The sequence below is a fragment of the Crocodylus porosus genome, unplaced genomic scaffold, assembly GCF_001723895.1.
Source record: "Crocodylus porosus isolate Cpor-Errol unplaced genomic scaffold, CroPor_comp1, whole genome shotgun sequence".
Taxonomy (NCBI): Eukaryota; Metazoa; Chordata; order Crocodylia; family Crocodylidae; genus Crocodylus; species Crocodylus porosus.
This window is the reverse complement of record NW_017728886.1, coordinates 8,713,657-8,732,983: the sequence shown is the minus strand read 5'-3', so window position 1 is coordinate 8,732,983 and position 19,327 is coordinate 8,713,657. Positions and strand designations below refer to the sequence as shown.

The following is a 19,327-nucleotide window of genomic DNA, read 5'->3' as shown; positions in this document are numbered from 1 at the left end:
AAGCACCTGACGTGGCACCTCTCAGTAGAGCATCCACAAGCATCTGGAATGATCGTGGTCCGAGACCCACGCTGCTTTTGTGTGGTGGTGGGGGGGTGTTGTCACCATTTTATAGCCCCACACAGCACATGCTGTTGGGTGTTTTCCCGAAAGCTGCAGTGGCCGGAGCTGCATCAGGACATGAAGATCTCAGTTTTTACAGTTTTCAAAAAACTCTCACAAAATGTTATAGCTCTCACAGTGTTAAAGACAAGCTTGAAATGAACACTTAAAGGTTCAAAACTCGGGCAAACTAAAAAAACCAAACCACCCCAATATTTATCATCTGCAAAAAAACGCATGATTTTAAGCCAAGCTCATGTTTTTTCAAGGCCTGTCTCAGTGCTTCTGGTTGGCCCCTCTACCTAATGAATAAAGAGTATTCATATCTGTGCAGCCCTTAAATATGGCATTTGCCTCTACAAACCAAATCAACATTTACTGCACTGCAGTAGTTGGATTTATGGGGATATTTCCTTTATGCCAGTTCAAGCAGAAACCATTGCAACTACTGCAGTAAATTCATTAAATACATGTAAATACTACTGCAGATATGGTGGGGTATGAGCAGAGAAGCCAATAAATAAAACAAGAACTTGGGCACTTTGCTGTGGATCTGTCCTGCTTTTTCAGCATTGACAGAAGAAATAAAATCCGTATGTGAACATTTATCAGTATGTATTTGTAGACAGGCAATGTAAAGGGTGGGAAGTAATGGATTTCAATGTCCTGATTGGCCATTTGGAGTATTATTATAAGTACTACTGCTAGTACCCATATTATATACTACAACAACTACTACTAGTAGTCCTGCTACTAATAATGATGTCCCATCCTACCCAGAAAGGCACTGGCCACATTACAGACAGGCACTTCAAGGTCCACGCTTGTTGGCATACAGAGGGGGTATCTCAAACAGCACCTGGTTGGCTTTGCCATTGCCAGCTGGGATCTCCCCTTTCTCTTCGGTGACAGGCTCAGCATCAATCTGCAATAGGCCAGACCTTGCTTCACGGCCCAGTTCCCTCGGCCACCATGCACCTGGGGGCCCAGCCACAGAGGGACTTGGTCCTGGTCCAGGAACTGGGGGGAGCATTGGCCCATCCTTTGCCTTGCTTGTGCTTCAGGCCGGTTGCCTGCTGTCCCGTGGCACACTGGCATGGATCTCAACACACGCGTCTGTCTCTGTTTCAGATGAGAGGACCTGGACATTTCTAGACGGGTCAGACAACTCCAGCCACATACCTCCCCAAGGGCAAGGGAGAGTGAAGGAGCTGACGGCTCGCTATCTGTCTCGGACAGCTGCCCCCGCTGCTCACAGAGGCCTCGCGCAGCCTGTAAGTAGCTCATGCTTTGCATTCCTCGCCTGCCTATGAGTCACCAAAAACATCCAAGCAATGTCCTCTCAGCAAAGGGCTGCAGCAGGGGCAGAGGGAATGTGTGAGTTTGATGGGAATATGGAGGAAGATGGGATCAGCCCTTCTACAAATCACCCAGTTTCTCCTGCCGAAGAGCAGCCAAGCCAATTAATTCCTCATATACATGTGTGTAAATCCACTTATATATTATATATGCATGCACCCCAAGATTATATAGGTATGTATAGCATACATATACACAATCACGTGCTTGTGCACACACACACAAGCTGTATATTCATATATACTACATATACACATGCACTTCATTCTAGATGGGGGGGGTTCTTTTTTTTAAGTCCGGCATCTGCATTTCCCTTGCATTTTCACCTGCACATCATATATCTGGCTCTGGTCCATGAACAGTTGTGCCCTCTTGCTGCATACAATGAAGTTACTGCCATGCTCCACCCCAGATGTGATGACCGCCTTTCAGTGTCAAACAAGGTGCCACCCTGCCCTGCTTTTTGCCTAGCCCAGAAAGAGTGATCCTTGGACCCTGCTGTCCGATGCTGCTCAGTTTAATCCATAGCAAAACTCCAGCAGACCTCAAAGGAGGCAGGAGCTCAAGGCAGTGTCATATAAATATGGTTGATTGTGCTGGGCACTGAGGCTTGTAAAAGGTGGCAACCAAAGGTCAGATCCTAAGGGATCTGTTCCCATTGACTTCCATGGGAGTTGTGCCCTAAACTGGGAATAAATCAGTTCCAGGATAGAAGGGAAAGAGAGTCTGTGACATTTAATGGGACTCTTTTTTCATCAAAACTTTATCAAGACGTGATCAAGCGATACAGCGAGGCCTGTACAGTGAGCACAGCAGCGCGCACAAACCCTTGCCGTCCGTAAGAGCAGGGCGAGGGGAACCTACACATGCAGACAAGCAGGGTTTGGTCTCAGGTGGAGGCCTCTGAAGCCCTCAGCTTGTCCAGTCCCTTTCTCATGAGCATTCAAGGCAACAAATAGGGTCACGCTGTGGTTAAAAAGATGAGTGTGTCAAAGACAATAATGGCTGGAGTGCTGGTCTCTTAATACTAACAAGGCATTTAACTCCCTGTTCTGCTCCTGGGCCTCACTCTTGCTACTACCCCGGCATGTCGTGGTGACTTCACCCAGTCACCTCAATAAAGCATGTTCAGGCTCCCCTGAAGCTCTGTACTTGTATATGGGATATCACACCTATCCAGCAAATAAGCTGGGAAACTTCCAAAAATGTTTCACATATTAGACACTCCTTTTCATTTGTAGTGCCAGCATTTGGACTTTTCAATCACACAGCACCATTTTAAAATGTATTCTTAGTTTGTGTTTTTAACAATAAAGCTCTGCTAAAAACCCTCAAAACATCCTATTGCCGGGGGGTGGTATTTAATTCAAGCTGAAACACCTTTTTTTTTTTGTTTCCCAACACTTGTGAAACATTTCCATTTTAGGTCAACCTGAAAATGAATCATTTTTCCATTTTAGAGGCATCCCAATGAACCAGAAGGATAAGCTATTTTCAGTGATCAACTTGTCCTCAGCAAAATCTTTGGGTTTTAATTTTAATGGCTTCTTTCAGGTTTTCTGTCTGAAAAAGTAACTCTAAAATAAGACACCCAGTATAAGACCACACAGGACATATGTTAGTATATATTATTAAGTTTAATTGCCGTTTGTGCCTTTTTTCAGCATACCACAAAGGCTAGCATCATTCGTTCTCCTGACAGCCAGAAAGCAAGCAAGGTATGAAATGCTAAAAACTTGTGTGGTCACCTAACCAAATATTTGTGTACTTGCACACAGTGTGATTTAACACCTAGCACATGGCAATGAGTAATGGTGTCATGCTGAATATGGAGGTCTGACTCCCCGGTGATCTAATTTCCAAGTTGTTTGCTGTGTTTGAAATAACCTTGCATTAAAATGGTCCGGTTACTTAAAAATACGTTGCTTCACATGAAGCTGCACCCTTTCTGCAATTTGCTGTGAAATGTAATGGCCGTGGGGTTTCTTTTGTTGCTTTATTACTAATGTTCAGCCCAGGTTTGGTTTTAAACTGCAACTATTTATGTTTAACAGAATGGAGTTATATTGCGCATAACTGACCTCAAGCCAAAAAAAATAAAAAGTCTTCCAAACATAACACTAGATGCTTGCAAAGAGTCAGCAGCTCTGATTGTACCGGTTAGGACATTGCTGGGATCATCACTAGCTAGTAGGCCCCCAGTGGTTTCCACACGGCTATATACGTATGTGGTCTTCATTATCACAGTGGCTGAGTGTTGCCCGGTCAGTGGGTCCTCTCCCTTTGGATTACCAGGGGACTGCACGGGCTTTCTTCTGAATTCCTGACACGGCCTTCATTCCCCAGATGCCATGCAGACACCACCCTGCACATCTGGGAGATAACTCAGTGGGGTGTTAACCCCCTGCTTGCTGCTATTTGACATGGCCCTGTTTATATTATTCCAATGGTTGTCCTTCCTTGCTAACATTGCCCAAACTGAGTATCTCTGTTGCACTTTAGCTGAATTTAACCATGGGAATTTTAGTGTCTAAGAGCCTGGATCAAGAGACTTTGCTTGACACACATATTGCTTTGCGAACCGATTTAACCATGTAAGCGTTTGCAGCGGTGTGATGCTTTTGAGTGTTGTGTGCTGTTGAAGCCAAGATATGGCATTAATATTCAGCAGGTGCATGGGTTTTCCCAGCTTTTTTATTTTGGTTTTTTTTTTGCTGTTGTCACTACTAATGGCCACCTGGTCTGAATGGGGAGAGACGATGCTGACATTTAAACTGTTTCCCTAAAGATGGCAGAGGCTCAGAGCCAGAAGTCAGCTAAGGTGAATGGCAAGAAAACAGAAGAGGGCTTCCCTCCTCCCGCCACCCAAGACACCCTTCAGGTCTCTGCTTCCCCCATGGGGAGCCAAGATCCAAGCCCCCTACCTCCACCTCCTACAAAGGAGTCCTTATCCAAGTTTTACCAGCAGCGCCAAGTGAATGAGCTGAAGAGGTTGTACAGGCACATGCACCCTGAGCTGAGGAAGAACCTGGAGGAAGCTGTGACAGAAGACCTGGCAGAGATGCTCCACGCTGAAGATCCCAACACACAGGCCTCGGTGAATCAGGACACAGTACCCCCTGGTGACGTCCAGTCCATGCGCTGGATCTTTGAGAACTGGACCCTGGACTCTATAGGCGATCACGAGGGCACCAAGAAGCTAGCCGACGAGGAGACGAGGAGCGGGGACGTGAAAAGTACATCCATGAGGTTTGAGAGTCAGGCACTCAATGGGGACAAGGCATGTGCATCCATCAAAGTAGCAGAGACAGGCCAGGCTAAAGGGGACGTGCGGACCGCCCGATGGCTGTTTGAAACCCAGCCACTGGACTCGTTAAACAAACTGTATACCGAAGAGGCAGACGTGCAGGAAGCAGTCCTCAAGGAGCCTGTTCAGAAAGGAGACGTGAAAGGTGCTGCGCAGCTCTTTGAAACACACTCCTTGGATGCCCTGGGACGTTGCTACTCCGTGGAGGAGCAGAGTATCCTGCAGCTTAAGTCAGAAATGCAGGAGCAGAAAGGTGACGTCAAAAAAACCATCAAGCTCTTCCAAACTGAACCACTCTGCGCGATCAGGGACAAAACTGGGAACATTCACGAGATCAAGTCTGTTTGCAGAGAAGAAATCCAGAGTAATGCCGTCAGGACAGCTCGCTGGCTGTTTGAGACTCAGCCACTGGATACCATCAATAAGGACACCTCTAAAGTGCAAATTATCCGGGGGATTTCATTAGAGGAGGCAGGAAAGCCAGATGTCAGTGGAGCAAGGTGGATATTTGAAACTCAGCCTCTACATGCCATCCGCGAGCTGACGGTGGAAGAAGAGGATTTCAAAGCATCCACGGATTTTGTCCCAGGGGCGGATGTCAGTAAGCAGAGACTGCTCTTTGAGACTCAGGCCCTTGCTTCTCTCAAAGGAGAAGTCTCCGACAGTGGTCCGGCCAAAGAAGAAGTTGTTGGCGGTGACGTGAAATCAACACTCTGGCTATTTGAAACCCAGCCCATGGAAACCCTGAAAGATAATTTTGAAGTGGGGCATTTAAAGAAAGTGAACCTTTCAGAAGAGGAGAGGGGAGATGTGAAGCAGAGGAAGCACATCTTTGAGACCTGTCCCCTGGGTAGCATCTCCAAGGCATCCTCAGAAGAGGTCTCCGCCACCAATGTACAAGAGGTGGTGAAAGGAGACGTGAAATCATTCAAAACCTTGTTTGAGACTCTCCCTTTAGACAGCATTAAGCAGGCTGATGCTGAACCTGTCACCAAAGAGAAAGAGGAGATCCTGGCTGGGAATGTCAAAGCCACCCAGGTGCTGTTTGAGACAACCCCTCTGTATGCTATCAAGGACAGCTTGGGCAATTTCCACCAGATCACCTCCGTCAGCAGAGAGCAAATCATAAGCGGTGATGTCAAGAACTACAAATGGATGTTTGAAACCAGACCTCTGGACCAGTTTGATGAAAGCACCCAGAAGGTGGACATCATCAGAGGGATCACCAAGCAGGAGGTGATGGCTGGGGATGTCAAAACAGCCAAGTGGCTCTTTGAAACCCAGCCCATGGATGTCATCCACACCCAGGTGAACCAAGGAGAAGAGCACTCATCGGTGAAAAGGGAGGTGTCCCAGAAGGGCGACGTGAAGACCTGCAGGTGGCTATTTGAGACGCAGCCGATAGACACGCTGTACGAGAAAACAGAGAAGAAGCAGGAAGAAGACGGCTCTGTACCACAGGCCAATGTCAAGTCGTACACATGGATGTTTGAGACCCAATCCCTGGACTCCCTGAAAGGCCAGGAGGAACAGTATCTGCAGGTCAGCAAAGCATACTGCCAGGATGACTTACAAGGGGTTGATGTCAAAACTGTTAGCCACCTATTTGAGACTGAGCCCCTGGTCAGCGATGCCTCCAGCGAGCATGACTCAAAGAAGCCTGTCAGGTACTCCAGCCGTGTGGAGATACAGTCTGGGGAAGTGTCCAGGGTGAAGGAGTTCTTTGAAACCAAGCCCTTGGACACAGCGGATGCACCGACTGCCGCCGTGAAAAAGAGTGATGTGCCCACAGCTGAGAACATCGAGGCTGGATCGGTGCACAAGTTCACCTGGCTCTTTGAGAACTGCCCAATGGATGCTATAAAGGACAACACCGAGGGCATCCAGGAAATCCCTCCAGAGAAGGGTATCAAGGGCGGAGATGTGGGAGGCAAGAGGTTCGTTTTTGAGACCTACTCCCTCAACCAGATCCATGACGAGGTGGACGAAACAGAGATCAAGAGGATCCAGCAGGAGACTATGAGCAAAGCGAGTGTGAAGTCCCGCACCATGCTGTTTGAGAGCCAGCCACTGTATGCCATTCAGGACAAGGATGGAGACTACCATGAAGTCACATCAGTGAAGAAGGAGGAGATCATGAAAGGTGATGTGAAAGGTGCCCGGTGGCTCTTTGAAACCAAGCCATTGAACCAGATCAAGAAGGAAGAGGAAGTGTTTGTTATCCGGGCTGTCACCCAGGAGGACATCAAGAAAGGGGACATCCAGGCTGCCCGATGGAGGTTTGAGACGGAGCCCCTTGATTCCTTCTCCCGCGGGAAGCGACCCGTGGTCAGGACAGTCGATGACGTGCAGAAAGGAGATGTCCAGTCCAACAAGCAGCTCTTTGAGTCTCAGCAAGTGAGCCAAAAGAAGTACGTGCGGATGGTCAGCGTCAGTGACGTCCAGCAAGGTGACGTGAGGACCTCCACCTGGCTCTTTGAGAACCAGCCCATCGATTCTCTGAAGGGAGAGTCTGACGGCAGCACCATCAGCACTGTGCAGAGAGAAGACAGTCAGAAAGGGGACGTCAAGCGCTGCACCTGGCTCTTCGAAACTCAGCCCATGGATAGCCTCAAAGACTCAGAAGTCTCTGCCCGCCCAGGTGCCCCAGAAGCTATCCCATGTGCTGACGTGAAGAGCACAACGTGGCTATTTGAGACGACCCCCTTAGACAAAGTCAGCGCTACTATTCACGGAGCAGAAACGGAGGTGAGAGAGCGAACTGTGAGGGAAACTTTGCAAACCCTCTGCACCTGCCAAGCCATCCAGCATGGTGGGATCCTCATAGAAGCCAATGATGCAGAGAGCGTGAGGATGGCAAAGTACCAGCTCAGCAGCCCAGGCACTCCAGAGATCCAAAAAGAAGAGACTGTGAAAGGCAATTTGCAAAGGATCATCTTGCAGCTGCTGTACCAAACCAAAGTAGAGGCCCAGGGGGTGCTGGTGGAGGAGGATAAGGAGGGCAAGATCAAAGTCAGCCCACTGCAGCTACTGGATCCAAGCAAAGCCCATAAAAGCACAGAGGACTTGAGTGACGATGTGACAAAGGTTCTCCATGACCTCCCTAGCCAAGACATCTCCATCAAAAAGGGAATGGTCATCCAAGAGATGAAGACGGGGTCAAGGAAGATGACCATCTACTCCCTCCTGCGCCACTCTGTTCAGCAGGAGGTTGTCAAAGGGGATGTGAAGTCAACCATTGGAAACCTGCTGGCTTCCTCACAAGAGCAGAAGACAGCAGCGACCATCAGACGGGAAGATAATGAGAAGGGAAACGTCCAGCTGTACACCAGTTGCATTGAGAAGGGAAACCTGGACTATCTAAAGACCCTGCAGCAGGAGTCAGAGTTTGAGTCTCTTGTCCCAACCCAAGCTGAACAGGAGCCAGCTGCAAGTATCCCAAGAGACACGCAGGGGGCTAAGACACACGTCTTGCAAGAAGAAGAACGAGTAGAGAAAGCGATTGCAGATGTTGTCACAGGGGATGTGAAGGGGGCTACGAAAGTGCTCATGTGTGAAGGAGTAAGTAAAGACAGCACGTTAGAGAGAGAAGCGACGGATGCAGGTGCTGCAAGCTCCACTGTGCAGTGTCTTGGGAAGCCCCTAAGCCTGCCCGCAGTGGTGGAAAAGAAAGATACTAAGCGTGGGGAACTTAAGGTGACCATCAAGTCACTTCAAAAGAGTAAGAACGGTAGCAAGAAGGTGGAGAAGGAAGAGTCAGTCATGGAGGGAGCCAAGATTGCACTGCAGGAAGAAGCCTCTGCTGAAGCGCTGGCTCAGAGAGATGAGGCGGCCAAGGCAAGCCAGTGTCTGGTGGTGGGGCAGCCCAGCCCAGCGACAGCAGACGGGCAAGAGCACGCTCTTGGAAGCGATCTTCAGGCCGCCATGCAGAGTCTGAGGCTGGCCACAGCCGAGGCAAAAAGCATTCAGCACCAGGTCCAGAGTAAGCTACACAAGAGCAGCGAGGAAGTCCACGTGGCCTCCAAGCAGCAGGCCGTCAACACGCAGAAGAAAGTGACCCTCCAGGCAACGGTACGCAAGCAGGACTGTACTGCCACCCAGCAATGCCAAGCTCGCAGTGCCACCACCACCACCACCACCAGAGTCCACAAGGCCTCCAAGTCCCAGTCAAGCGTGTCACAGAAGAGCGTGACATCCCACAAAAAGGTCAGTGCTTCGGAGGAAGTACGGGGAGGACAGCAGTTGAGCCAGGAAAGTCAAGTTATGCCTAGTGCAGATGTTAGCATTAAGGATGGCCTTTATACTGCCAAGCCAGTGAAAACCTATGTAAATCCTTTCCTTGAGTCTGATTACAAAGAGCAAGCAGTGCAAGAAGAAAGAGAGCAAGATGTTATGATCAGAGGTGATGTACAGACAGCTATCAGAGCACTGCAAAGTGCTGCGGCAGAACAGAGACCGGTAGAGAAGGAGGATGTTGTTCGAGGTAACTTAAAGGCCACGCTTCAGTCACTGGAAAAGTCTAATGTTAATGTCTCCAAAGGGGATTTTAAAGCTGCTATGATATACAGAAATGCAGGGCAGTCGTATACCACATGTAAAAAGAAAAATGAGGCTCCTGCGGTTAGTAACCAGGCAGCAGGAGTGGCTTCAGGGTCACAGCCAGATACTGACTTTCCTCCTCCTCCTCCTCCTCCAGCTGCTGTGATGAAAGCAGAGCGTTGCCCACCCTCAACCAAAGCACCAGAAGCAGCCCCTCTACCACCAGCCAACAAGGACGACGGCCTGGAAGGTCCTGCACCCACACACAGCTCTCTGCCACAGCCCCTTGCTCCCATCTCCACCAAAGCCAGTGATCAGAGCCCCCCAAGCAAGCCAGAGACTCCCCCCAAACCACAAATTACTGCCCCACCGCGGAAGAAACCAGTCCCACCTCCAAAACCCGAGCGTCTCTTGGAAGAGGCACGTTCACACCATGATAGAAACAGCAAAGGGAGGTTGGCCAAGCCAGTTCCACCCCTGCGGCCTCCTAAACCCCCAGGCCTAGGCAAGCCAAGCAGACCACCCATGGATGAGGCGAAGGGCTCATGCGATGCAGCGGTATCAGAGCAATCAGGTTGTGGGGAACATCCGACAAAACGCTGTACTCCGCAGTCACCAGTAGTCAGCACTGCCGAGGCAAAGGACCGGAGCTGTGAGACAGCAACACCTAAAGACGTTGCTCAAACACCTCTTCAGATAGCAGAGGAAAGGTATAAGGCAAGCAAGGAAGAACAGGGCAAGGTGGAGTCCACACATTCGAAGACATCAGAGCCACTCAACAACGAAGCGCCCGTTTCTGAGGCAGAGCAGACAAACGAGAAAGCAGCAATCCTGAAGGGCGCTCAGGGCTGCATGGCTGCTTGTAGCCCGGAGACCAGGTGCATATTCCCATCCAAACCAGGCTGTCTGGGTGGATCTCCGGCAGCTCTTGCTCGCCCCGAAGGGCAGAGTAAGCCAAATACATCTCCTAATGGTCAAGCCACCCTTCCAAGGAAAGGAGCTGCCTCACCCAAGGCAGAAAGTGCAAGCGTGCCTAATACCTACGAGTCGTGGGACGATCAGAGCCGGATCTGGAAAACCAGTCAGAAGAGCACAGAAGGGAAATCCGCCTTTGCCCATCAGCAGGTGACCGAGCAACAGCAGGCGAACAGCAGATGGCCGAGACCACGCGAAGCGGAGACGGAGCCGCTTGCAGAGGAGAAGCCGGTGGTGGTCATGCGAGGGAAGCCCGGCCGGGAAACGGAGGCCGAACGGCGCAAGCGGCTGTCCGTGCACAAGGAGGAGATCATGAAGGGCAACGTGAAGGAGGCCATGGAGATCTTTGAGAACCTGCGGCGGCAGGAGGAGCTGCAGGAGATCCTGACGCGGGTGAGGGAGTTCGAGGAGGAGACGTGCAAGGTGGACGTGAAGGCCCTGAGGAGTTTCTTTGAGGACGTCCCCGAATGGGTGGTTCGGCACAAGTCTCGCCCGCCGAAGCAGCCACCGCAGCACAAGGCCGAGAAGGTCGAGCCGGCAGCGAAGGAGGACTCTGACAGCGTCTCCTCGGTGGAGCTGGCTTTCGAAGACCTGGAGAGAGCGAGCGCTGAGATCATCCACCTGAAGGAGCAGACGCTCGCCAGGCTGCTGGACATCGAGGAGGCCATCAGGAAAGCGCTCTACTCTGTCTCCAGTCTGAAGTCCGAATCAGACATAGCCGGGCTCTCCGGCCTCTTCAAGGAGTCCCTGGGGAACGCCCAGGGCCCCGCTACTAGCAACAACATCCGCAAGATCAGCATCGTGTCCAGCAAATCCAGGCAAGAAAAAGCAGCACAGGAGACGCAGAACGCAGCCTCGGCAGGAAGTGCAAAGGTGACAGAAAAGACCGAGGTGTCCAAGGCCGAGTTAGCGGTCCCCAGCTTGGTTCAGCCCCGTGTGAGTTCTCCCTCCTCTCCTTCCTATATCTCCATCGCATCGGCTGCCAGAAAGCCTGCAGAGTCTCTCAAGGCAGCGCACGCTGCCTGGGATGTGCCCTCTCCGGACGTCCCTGACACCCAAGACAAAAGGGACCCCTTTTCTAGCTCGTTAGTCCACAAATCAGGGGGTGCAGGTGGATGTGACCTAGCTCCAGCGGAGAACGAACAGGAGCCCATCCACATGAAGGCAGGAATGAGCTCAATAAAGCAGCACTGTCTTGGCAGCCCAGAGCACCAGAGCAGTAGCACCAGTGACAGAGAAAAGTGCCCACTGGACACATCCAAAGGCAGCTGCCAGGGTGCACTCAAGGGAGGCCTTTCTGATTTCAGTCCTCAAGCTCCCCTGATTGTCTCCAGCCCACAAAACCCCAAGAGGCAGAAGAGCATCTTGGAACTGCAGACCGGGCCGAATGGATCCAAGCTCTATGGAGCCACCAGAACCGTGACGGAGCAGTACGAGGAGGTGGATCAGTTTGGAAACAAAATCATCACTTCGTCCACCACCGTCACCAAGCAAGCGGAGACCCAAACTTCCACCATGTGCGACGTGGGCTCTCCCCCCCACTACGAGGTCACTGCCTCGCCTCTGCTACGGAGGTATCTGCGCAGCCCAGGGGAAGAATTTCACTCCAACGGCAGCCTTCAGGACCCCGGAGTGGTCTTCGTCACTTTTGGTAACTCCAAACCAAAAAAATAGGCATCCTGGAATAGCGGGAGGAGCCAACTGTGTCCAACACACCCAACAAATACATCACACAGGCAGGAACTTTCCAAGTCTTATGAGCCATGCAAGGACGTTATCTTAGTGTTTGTGTATGGGAGGGGCATCTGGATTTAGCTTTTGGGACAAATGGCATCCGTCTGAGCACCCCTACAGACGCAGCATCAACCTGCAACCGAAGATCTGACACTCGGATAGAAACACGAGTGTGAAAATTAGCTAATTGTTAATGGTGGTGTGTTCCCTTCTGAACAGTATTTTCAGGAGCATCCGTGGCCTCCCTGAACACAGGTAGAAGATAGGACAATTAGAGCCAGCTAAAGGAGCCACTCATTGGAAGCAGACTAGTTTATCCCGCCGTGCCCTTGTCTTCCCAATATCAGTGATGATCTCCCAATAAGCATATGTTATTCCACATACTACACACACATACAGGTTGAGGGTGGGTTGGATTAGTTTTCTCTTATTTGCTAAAAAAAAAAGAACATTCTCAAAGTGTTTGTGTGCTAAGCAGAAACGTATACAGGGAAAGGATTTAATGCTACCTAAAACTGTTTAAATCAGGATTTCCAGATTAATCAGTATCATTCCCCTTAAAAGGACATAAAGAACAATGCTGTGGTTAAGACTGGATTAAATATGCCAAAAGAAATAGAAGGTTTTTTGCTTTCCTTTCTTTCTTTTTTAGACTTGTAATTTATTATTCATTATATACAAAACTGTATCTTAGACTCCAAACTTTCTTAAGTGTTTAACATTTAAAAACATTTTCAAACTTTGTAAAGCATTTTTTTTTCTTTTTACAATTACTTTTGTTTTGTACAGTGTCAACTCAAGATTTTAGATATTTTGTGGCTTTTTTTTAATTTTTATTGCTGCATTCTGAAGGTAAACATTGCCTCCAAAAATACTTTGGTCTGCGTGATTTTGTTTTGCCGAGCGTTGGATTCATTTCAGAGAATTCAGAAATCGTACTTTCATGGCCAGTTTAGCCTGTCATATTTGAGTGTCGACATTTGGATCATCTCTGGAATTGCTTCCTCTTTTGTAATGATCATTTTTGACAATTCAAAGGAAAAAAAATACTTTTCCTCTACATTTTGACCAGTTCTAAAAATATCCTTAAAAAGACAGTAAAATTAGCAAAAAGGGTGTCTAAGATTTGATGAATTAAAGAGTTTAATTAGATCTCATTTGAGATTTGTTCATATGGTACTAGAGCAATTCCTCGCAGGGCATTTCAGAGTTCTCTTGGATGGTCAGTACCCAGGTCTGAGCACCTGCCTGGGCTCAGTCGTGCCCACACTAGCACGGCACTTACCTATGACACTTTGTGACTTTCTTACTCATTGCACTGTGAGCCACACAAATATTGATCACCTTAGTGCTAGTTTGCAATCACACCTTCAATTTAAGCAGCACATCGGTGGGGAGTGGCTACACCTTTATGGGGCAGAAGCGGGGTTATGTGGATCAAGAGATAATCCTGCCTTGGAGTGGCGTAACTTTGAGCCGCTTAATAAGTGCTTTAAGCCACTTGAAAGGTGTTAACATGTGGACAGTCCAAGGATTAAGAGCTCCAGGAGCCACCCAAAATTAATGTGTAACAAGGACTTCTGGGGTATATCCCATCATTTTCTATGTTTCAATAAAATGAGCTTCTTTTCTAGTAGACTGTGGGAAGAATTGTTTGTCTTTCTGGATATATGGTGCGTGATGGCATTGGAAGATTATCAATCTGTGAACGGTTCAGGATGCATCTCAAGGCAAATTATTTGGGCTGACACCCAGGGTGTAAACAGCATTTATACTTTAGCCAGTATTCCTGGCCAAGGCAGCTAGTCGGCATGTGAAGTACCCCACATTCAGGCCAGATTGCTCTGTATGGGGACAGGAGCAGGGTCAAGGAGGTCATCCTGGCGACAGCCTGAGTTCACTTTAACAGTGAACAGAAGCCCTTAGAGATCTGGACAGGCTTTTCAGACCTTGAGTCCAGTCCAGTCATGTAGGAATAAGCAGGCTCCATATATGTGCCACTACTTATTAGACAACACAGAGCTAACTGCTGAAGGCCAGCAGCAAATTACCATATTTCCATGCACACCACTGACAGCCTGTTCCAAGTTTAGAGTGCATGTCTTCAGCAGGTAAACTGATATTTCTAACGAGAAGAACAGCCATGGCATTTTTATTCAGGCACAGGTAAAGGAATCGCTTAATTTCATGGGTCGTTAGAATCTACTTGATTTCTACTAATCGCTCTTCACTCAAAATGTGTTAACAACACCTCTCCTTTATAATGGTCATGACGTTCCTTCAATCAAAGTGGTCTTTCTTTGGCAATCTCGCTGAAGAATTTGCAATTTAGCTGCCCCTGGTCTCCCTTCTCCTATTTCACAGCCCTGCAGACTACTTTTGGTTCTATTTTCCTCTGCCCGTGGGATCCAGTCTTCAGCAGCAGCTATAGTTTCAGCTTGTGGCAGAGTAGCCAAGAGCTGCGGGCAGTTCAGCTGCAAAAGGGTTAAAACTGTGGCTTTTGCTTGAGCAGGCAAGGGAGGGTGAGTGTGATGAAGATGAGGCTCCGTCTCTGCTGTATTTCTTCATTTTGGCTTCCCCAAAATAAGGTGCAGGTCTTACTTGGGGTGCTGCTATGTGAGAAAATACAGTACTTCCTCTCTCACAAAGCATGGAGGAAGCAAAAGTACTGCACCCTGAGAGGAGTATCTATGTCTCATGGGATTATACCTGGGAAAGGGGCAGCTGATGAAGCCACCTTTAATTTAGGGTTGAGTTTAAAGTCACACTTGAGCCTCTAATCTGGAAAGGAGAAGAACAAATGAGAGTTTTTCTCCAGGTGTATGAGATCATGAAGGATCTGTTAAAAAATTAACTACTCTGTAAAACAGAAGCACCTTGATTCTGTTCCTGGCTCTGCCCCTTAGTCTTTCGGGTGACCTCGGACAAGTCACTTTACCACTCAGTGCCTCGGTTTCCCCTTCTGTAAAGTGGAAATGAGCATTCTGACCTCATTTGTAAAACACTTGGGGAGTTATTGATGAAAAGTGCTGTCTAACAGGTATGTGTTACTGCTCTCCTTTCTGCTTCATTACCTCTGGCAGGGAGGGGTTCACCTCCACTCAGGATTAAAACCCAGCAACCTTGTGATAAATAAAAGAAAATATTTATTTCTGCAGCATGTACTTAAGCCTGTGGCACCTACTGGCTCAGGAAATCCCACTGAGTTCAAGTAGGTGTGCTTTAAAAAGTCAGGGTAGTTTTTGCTATGTGGCAACTAAGGTAAAGAGAGAAGGCTAAAATCAGCACTTATGCCGGTCAGCTGTGGGGAAGCCAGGAAAAAACTCTTGGAGCACTAAAGCCCTGGAAAGAGGCCTAACACTTTGTACATCACTCTCAAGTGACCTGCCAGAGGTCAGATGTAGAAATTAGAGGCCGTTTGTAGACGACACTTTAAAGAGAGTTTAAAGCGGGTTAAATGCCTTTTGCACCGATTTAACAGCATTGCTGTTTGCACATTCGGTGGCATAGTGCACATTAATTCCAGCTGCTGTAGCACTTTCAGCAGCGTAATGCACCTTAAATGACTTTAGGATGCAGCAAATGACTTAGGGGTGCTGCAAAGTAAAACACATCCGAGGAGTTTTAGTTTCCTACCCTACAGCCGCAGAGGGAAGCACTGGCCTGTGCGTGGCTCAGGGGCTGCACTGGCAGACCATGCAGGCAGCCCGGCAACAGCCTGGGAAGGCAGGCTCCGTGGAAGGGGGGAAAAAAGCAGCAAGCCTGATCTTTCTTTTTTTCTTCCCCTGGAGCCTGCCTGCATGCCTTCCTGGGCTGCGCAGGGGCCCAGTGCTTCCCTCCATGGCTGCGGTGACCCCTGGGACTGCCCAAGCCACTGAGGGGGGGAAGGTGTTTTTAAAAAACCACTGCTTCAGTTTCATGAGAATTAAACCCTCGTGTCATCTACAAGCAGCCAGAGACAGCCTCTGACACATAAGGCAGGCCCTTTCAGAAGAAGCATGGAGTATGAACCAAGTGGAACGTGTCCATCCCTCGGAAAAGATGCACACAGCAAAGAGTGACTCCACAAACTTGCAAGATACAGAATTGGGCCCTGGACCATGTTACATTTAAGCTGATGGTGAGATAGCTAGGAGACATCAGCAGCAATGTAGTCAGCACAATGGTGTCAGTTCTGGCCAGAGCCCAGAAGAGTAGGGATACACTAAAAGATAAAGCGATAGGCAAAACCACCTGACACCATGAGAGCCACTATGCACGGAGTATATCTGGCCGGGGATTAAAATAAGAGTCAAGCACGGCAGAACTTTGTTTGGTTTAGGATCAATTCCACAAGCAAGGCAATGGGGTTTGCTTCCAGTTCTGCTTTTGGGTTGGTTTGGGGTTTTTTTTTAGAATTGGCATCAAAAATATTTCCACCACTACTTTTCTAATCCCTGATTGATGCAGGTGTTCATTTGTTTCAGGTTACCCAGAATTCTTCTTTCTTTTACTTAATGTAAAAGATAAGTGCGCCGATTCTTTAGGAAACTCTATATTAGTGGTTTGAGTGGTGCATTCTGGTTCTACAGGGCTGCAAATAAGCCCAAATATCTAGCCCCGCCGGCACTTAAAATAATGATCTTCTTATTTGTATTTCTCTTTTCCAGGATGTTTAAACGCCTCAAAGATCCATTTATGAGGCTGAAATAATTTGAGATCTAATTCTTCCATGGTATTTCCATTATCCAGGAACTAAAATACCATGAGGAGACAGATGTTGTATTATTTCAGCTCCATACATGGCCTCTTGAAGCACTGAAACAAATATAAATCGAGGTATCAGTATGTGCCTTTTGCTTGTACCCCTGCAAAAACACTGGTGTTTTTTTTCTTTTTTCTCTCAAATCCCAAGTGAGCTTGTGAATTATTTGGGGACTCTGGATACAACACATTATTTGTTTATATGCCCCAGCATCCCTGCTCTCCCTTCATAGCATTTGCAACCTGAAAAGAGGTAATCATGATAAATGTCACTTTATGGCCTGCTTGCAAGTACAAAAATCAATGGGAGAATTAAAGAAGGAGGTAATGTGTCAAACTTGGTATTCAGGGACCCAGAACGGGTCACTTGACTGTGTCTCTTCATATAATATTATAGCCGTGAAACAACCAAAGCCTGGTGGAAGAAAGAGGCAGGCTGAATTGCCAGGTTTTATTCCCAGAGTGGCTGTAATATGTTCAGAGAACGCCATGTCATCCACTGATAAGCTATTCCTGTCATCCCCAGAAACATTGGCGGACCTTCTTCTACCTGAGCTTTGAACTTCTCAAGCATTATGTCCCATTACCATCTCACTACGTCTTAGCTGGAGTTTTGTGGTCTCTGAAGTAGGTTTGGGCCAAGAAAAGAGGTTTTGAATCAAAACCTCAGATCTTTTTGCTCTGCTCTGGGTTCTGTAAGCCTTTGGAAAGCCATATGTTCACATCCGATAAGAACCAACATGCCCCAGATCATTAAGATGCTGGACCAGCTCAATGATAGAAGCCGTCTGAATGCCTCAGAAACCATGCTGAGCATCGCTTCCCACTGAATGCATTTGCTTTGGTCAAAGGGCCCGATTTGAACGTACACAGCCTATCAGCTTAACACCAGCTCTTGCTAACAGGCCGCTGGCATTTCCCATATGGTGACTGGAAGGGACCACAGTAGCAGGAAGTTAAAACAACCGCCTATGCACTGGATCCCCCCATTCAAAGGCAAGATGGTCCTTTAATAATAGAAAATACTGGCAAGCAAAATGATACCACACTTGATCTTAACCAACAGGCCAGCGCACTTGCACCCTAGCAAGCTATAAAAGCCTTGCATAATTATATTACATGTCATTAGTTTTCTCTGTTCATTTTTCCCAGTAAATGTAATGGTGAAGAGCAGTATCTTGGCTCTGTGACTCCATGTTTTGCTCAGGCCAGTCCTTCAAACCAAAATCTCTATTATGTGTACTTTTCCTGATGTCCCGCAACCTCTTTGATCAACAATTTACTGAAAAATGACAGCTACTTGCTTTCCTTTAATCATATTTAGTCTCATTGCTCAAAAAATGGTTGAAGAGCATGAATCGTGATTATAGTACCTGAACTGCTTAGTAATGCTTTTTATCTTCCCTCCATTTCAGTTGTATGCACAGCACACACACTTTACTAAACCTGTGCAGGGGAGGATTCACACAAGGTATAACTGGCAGGGCTCACACCCTGGGACAGCAGAGAATAGCTGCTGCTATGAACGGCAGGTGCCAGTACAGCTAGCGACTATGGGGTGACTGAGACAAATCCCAGATGTATGGACCCTCTCGTGCCCCCCTCCTGCACCTGCCACTGATTGCCATCCTAAGCAACTTAAAATGCTTCATTTGGAACTGAAGAAAAGTAACTTTAGGGAAATGAGACGGTCTCTATGCAGGGTAACCCTAATCTGTTGTGTGCTGGCTGTGCTAATACTTCTCCCACTGTGGCAGTGGTATCTCTAATTGGGAGGGGTGGGGGGAGAGGCAGTTAACAAGGGATTCCTGCCCCTGCTTCGCCAGAGCCTTGAGCCCTATTGTTTCCATTCTGGTGTCCCTATGCCACTGGATTCACAGGACACACCCAGGGTCATTAGCTACTGCATGTCACCTCAAGCCACCCATTTCCTTTGATACCTGGCTGTCTGCAACAGAAGCCGAAAAACACATGCACATGGCCGCTCCATTCTTTGGAATATCCCTTTGGCCTGAAGCAGCTGCAAACTTTTCTTCAAATAATTTATTTTTAATGCTCCTTCCCCAAAAGGACAATGTGTATTGGGCATGAGCTGAAACCAGCCGCGAATGGATGCTCTGAGTTTGGGAAGTGTGATTGTTGGAGCCCAGATGCTATAATTTTTTTTAAAAGAGCCATTGTAATTAAAGAGCATCTCGTGTATTAGTGTCCCCATGGTTAAAAATGGTGGCTGGGTCATTTTAACTAAAGCTCATTGAATGAGCTTTAGTTAAAGCACCCCCACTGCCACTTTTAAGCCCAGGGACACTGATACACAAGACGCTGGAGTCTGCTGGAGCACAGTAATTATCACTCTCTGCCAGACTTAATTAATCAAGTCTGCTTCAACGCACTGGAATTACAGCGCATCGGAGCAGCCTCACTGCTCATGTATAGGCACTCACAGAGATTAAATAGATCCCGTATTTAGCTGCATATTATATGCACCTTTCCACCATAAATAAGCACTTCAAAATTGGAGCGTACGTCTTTAGTAGGGAAGCTGATTTTTTTTTTCTTGGCTGGAAG

At 48.0% G+C, this 19,327-nt stretch overlaps 1 protein-coding gene across 1 annotated transcript in view; it reads left to right on the top strand.

Moving 5' to 3' along the window:
* The window catches only part of XIRP1 (xin actin binding repeat containing 1), a 44,790-nt gene extending 31,902 nt beyond the window's left edge, over positions 1-12,888 (top strand). Inside the window, exons 7-9 of the mRNA XM_019530122.1 lie at positions 1,234-1,376; positions 3,126-3,179; positions 4,250-12,888. Of these exons, the coding sequence (XP_019385667.1) occupies positions 1,234-1,376; positions 3,126-3,179; positions 4,250-11,956 (7,904 nt within the window). The 3' untranslated portion in view covers positions 11,957-12,888. The remainder of the gene's footprint in view (positions 1-1,233; positions 1,377-3,125; positions 3,180-4,249) is intronic.
* The last annotated feature ends 6,439 nt before the right edge of the window (positions 12,889-19,327 follow it).